This window comes from Plectropomus leopardus, unplaced genomic scaffold (assembly GCF_008729295.1).
Source record: "Plectropomus leopardus isolate mb unplaced genomic scaffold, YSFRI_Pleo_2.0 unplaced_scaffold22803, whole genome shotgun sequence".
NCBI classification, from domain to species: domain Eukaryota; kingdom Metazoa; phylum Chordata; class Actinopteri; order Perciformes; family Serranidae; genus Plectropomus; species Plectropomus leopardus.
Window position 1 is genome coordinate 1 of NW_024624719.1, and position 2,856 is coordinate 2,856.

At 38.6% G+C, this 2,856-nt stretch overlaps 1 protein-coding gene across 1 annotated transcript; it reads right to left on the reverse strand.

Moving 5' to 3' along the window:
- Positions 1-364: 364 nt before the first annotated feature.
- Positions 365-2,583, reverse strand: LOC121966027 (UPF0705 protein C11orf49 homolog; the record flags this gene model as incomplete). The annotated part of the gene is made up of 4 exons (XM_042516129.1): positions 2,378-2,583; positions 2,142-2,244; positions 663-793; positions 365-449 (listed from the first exon to the last, which is right to left on the reverse strand). Coding segments are annotated over exons 1-4 (401 nt in total), but the record flags the coding sequence as incomplete, so codon positions are not given.
- Between the last annotated feature and the right edge of the window lie 273 nt (positions 2,584-2,856).

Here is a 2,856-nt window from a genome sequence, read left to right on the forward strand (position 1 = left end):
ATTTTTATTTTGAACATTAATATATGATCACTGCGTTGTTTTCATTTTTTAAAATTGTTTTATTGCTGCCTCGTCTTTAAGCACGTTGTAACCTTATTAAGAAAGCTGCTATATAAATAAAGTTTATTATTAGTATTATTATTATTAAATATACACAATGTAACTGCCTGATGATGACTGCGCTGCACTTCACTTGTCAGTAAATTGAACAGACACATTTTCACAGCGTGAAATGTAAAAGCTGTGATAACCAAACAAACCTTTGATTACATTCGTGCAAAGAAATCCTGCTCAAAAGAGTTTGTTAAAAAAATATGGTGTGTAGAGGAGAAAGAGCGTGGCGTGTTTTCTGAGGAGTCCCCACCTGGCTGCACTCTGCACCAGCTCCAGAGGGAAGTCTGGACACAGCAGCTGCAGCAGAGACCTGTACTCCAGCATGGACAGCAAATCTGGAGGACAACCACAGAATAAAACTCATTTCAGATACAGAATACCCAACAATCAGAAACTCAGAAAAATGTTAAAGACAAGCAAACCAACAAGCTGATTTTGCACGCCATTGAATTAATATTTGAAAATTATTGACAAAACTCTTCTGTATAGCAAAAAGGGCTTCCTTTTTTTAATTCACTTCACAGTTTCTAATAATAACTCTCGCTCACCTCCGCTCTTGCCGATCTGTCGGTAGCATCTCCAGAAGACTCTGATGAAGGAGGCTCTGTTATGAGGAGTGGCTCTGATGTAGTTATACTCTCTGAAGAGCACGTGGTTACTGTTCTTCACGCTGCTGAAGCTGCAAACACACACAGACAAATGACAGAAGGAAGCACCTGAAAATGCATGTAGTCAGTTAAAAACTGAACACAAGATGCAATAAACTGTGTTTTCTTGCACAAACTCTGTCAGCTGGACGACAGTCAAACCTGTGAAACACGAACGTGATTCAGTTTTGTCACTGTACAGATTACTTTAGCTTGTCTCCGTGTATCAGCCGCCCACATTTAATGCTTTTCTAGATATTTTTAAACCAAATTTAAGCATTAGAGGTAGGTATAAAGCTAAGCTGTATATATGTACATATGTATGTATGTGTTCCCCTGCAGAAGTAGGTTCGATGTAGAAATATGGTTATTACAGTGAGTTAGGTCCATCTACATTATTATATATGTATATATAATGGATTTCAAAATCATTAAATAGTCTCACTTTTCAATTTGTGAGGTATTAAATGTCATAAACAAATGATCTGATTTCATTTATCCATCTTTGGATTTATTTTTGACAAAATGAGTCAAGCTCTTCTGTGTAAAAGTCCACATTTCAGATGTTATAAATCTTAAAACCTACCACTGAAACCAATACTAGGATAATTATTTTTTTAATATGTTGCCCTCCTTCTGAGAATTCATTAATTACCGGTAGGACCAGAAATTGTCTACGCTTTTTACTGTCGAGGAACTGAAGTAAATATTTTAAGCATCGAGAAAGTAGCACTCTTGGTCAATGTGATGCTCCTCAAATTATCACCGAAATACTTTTAGAAAGTTGTATGTTTATGTATTTAACTGGCTTTGTATTGCAATTTAACTGGATGCTGCGCCTGCATATTTACATGTGCGACAGCTGAATTTGTCTGCTGTGTTTATTGGCAGAATAATGTTAATGCTGCAAACTCGGCCAGACTGCTCTTAAAAGAGATTTAAAATCTCAATTTGAAGGATTTTAGGACGTTTGCAGGATTCGGGGGCATATCTAGGAATATAAGAATAAGGTTTTATAATATTTCTAGGATATAAGGACATGTTTAGGATTTAAGGACATTAGGGACTTAGCTCGGACCTCTGTCGGGGGTGCAGGGGATCCTCCACTGGCACTTTTTTTGATAAACAAGCTCTATTTTGATGCTGTTTTATGCACTCTGACACCTTATTTATGCTAACAGTGCAAAAACAATTCCCAGTATGAATCACTTTGTTTTTTATTGTGAATTGGAAAATGGTTGTGGGGCCACCCTGCACCCTATCAAGGGGCCAGATTTGGCCCTTTGGCTGTATGTTGAGTATCACTGCTGACACCCCCAGGTGAGCCGTGCCTGCACGTGCAGCTGCAGCAGGTGTCTGACTGTGTTGAGTCAAACTTACTATTCAGCAAAGTAGCGGATCACCCCAAACTGCGTGTACTCCTCTTTATGCTCCAGCAGCTGAGTCACCGCATCACTCAGGTAGAACAACACGTTACTGTCCGCTGGAGGACACACACACACACACACACACACACACACACACACACACAGCGATGTTAAATGAAAATATACACAAAAGAAGGAGTTAGCTAAACAGCTCGAGTGTTAGCACCGCACAGCTAACACACAACATACCGAGGTACTCCTCATCCGGGACGGCGGAGTTAAAACGGTTCATTGTCGGCGTCCTCTCCGGTAATAACGCTGAAATTAACATTAATAAACTTGAGATGTTTGAAGCTGTGGTCGGTAAATTATCTAGCTAGATTAGTGCAGCTTTGGGATTTTGCTGGCCGTCAAATCTCTGAGTGTCCGGACATCGACATGGTGGCTTCCATAGAAACAGCAGGATGTTGTGAGTTACACTATTTTAATGCCCCCAAACAACACAGCACACAAAGGTTCCCCTGCTGTTTTTACATGATAACAATTACAACAATAATAATTGTAACAACAATAAAGCAAGAACATTAATAATACCTAACTGTACGTGATAATAATAATAATGATACTACTACTACTACGATTACTACCATAACTACTATTAACATTACTTCTGCTACTACCTCCTCTATTACTGCTACTACTACTAATAATAATTAATAACTACTACT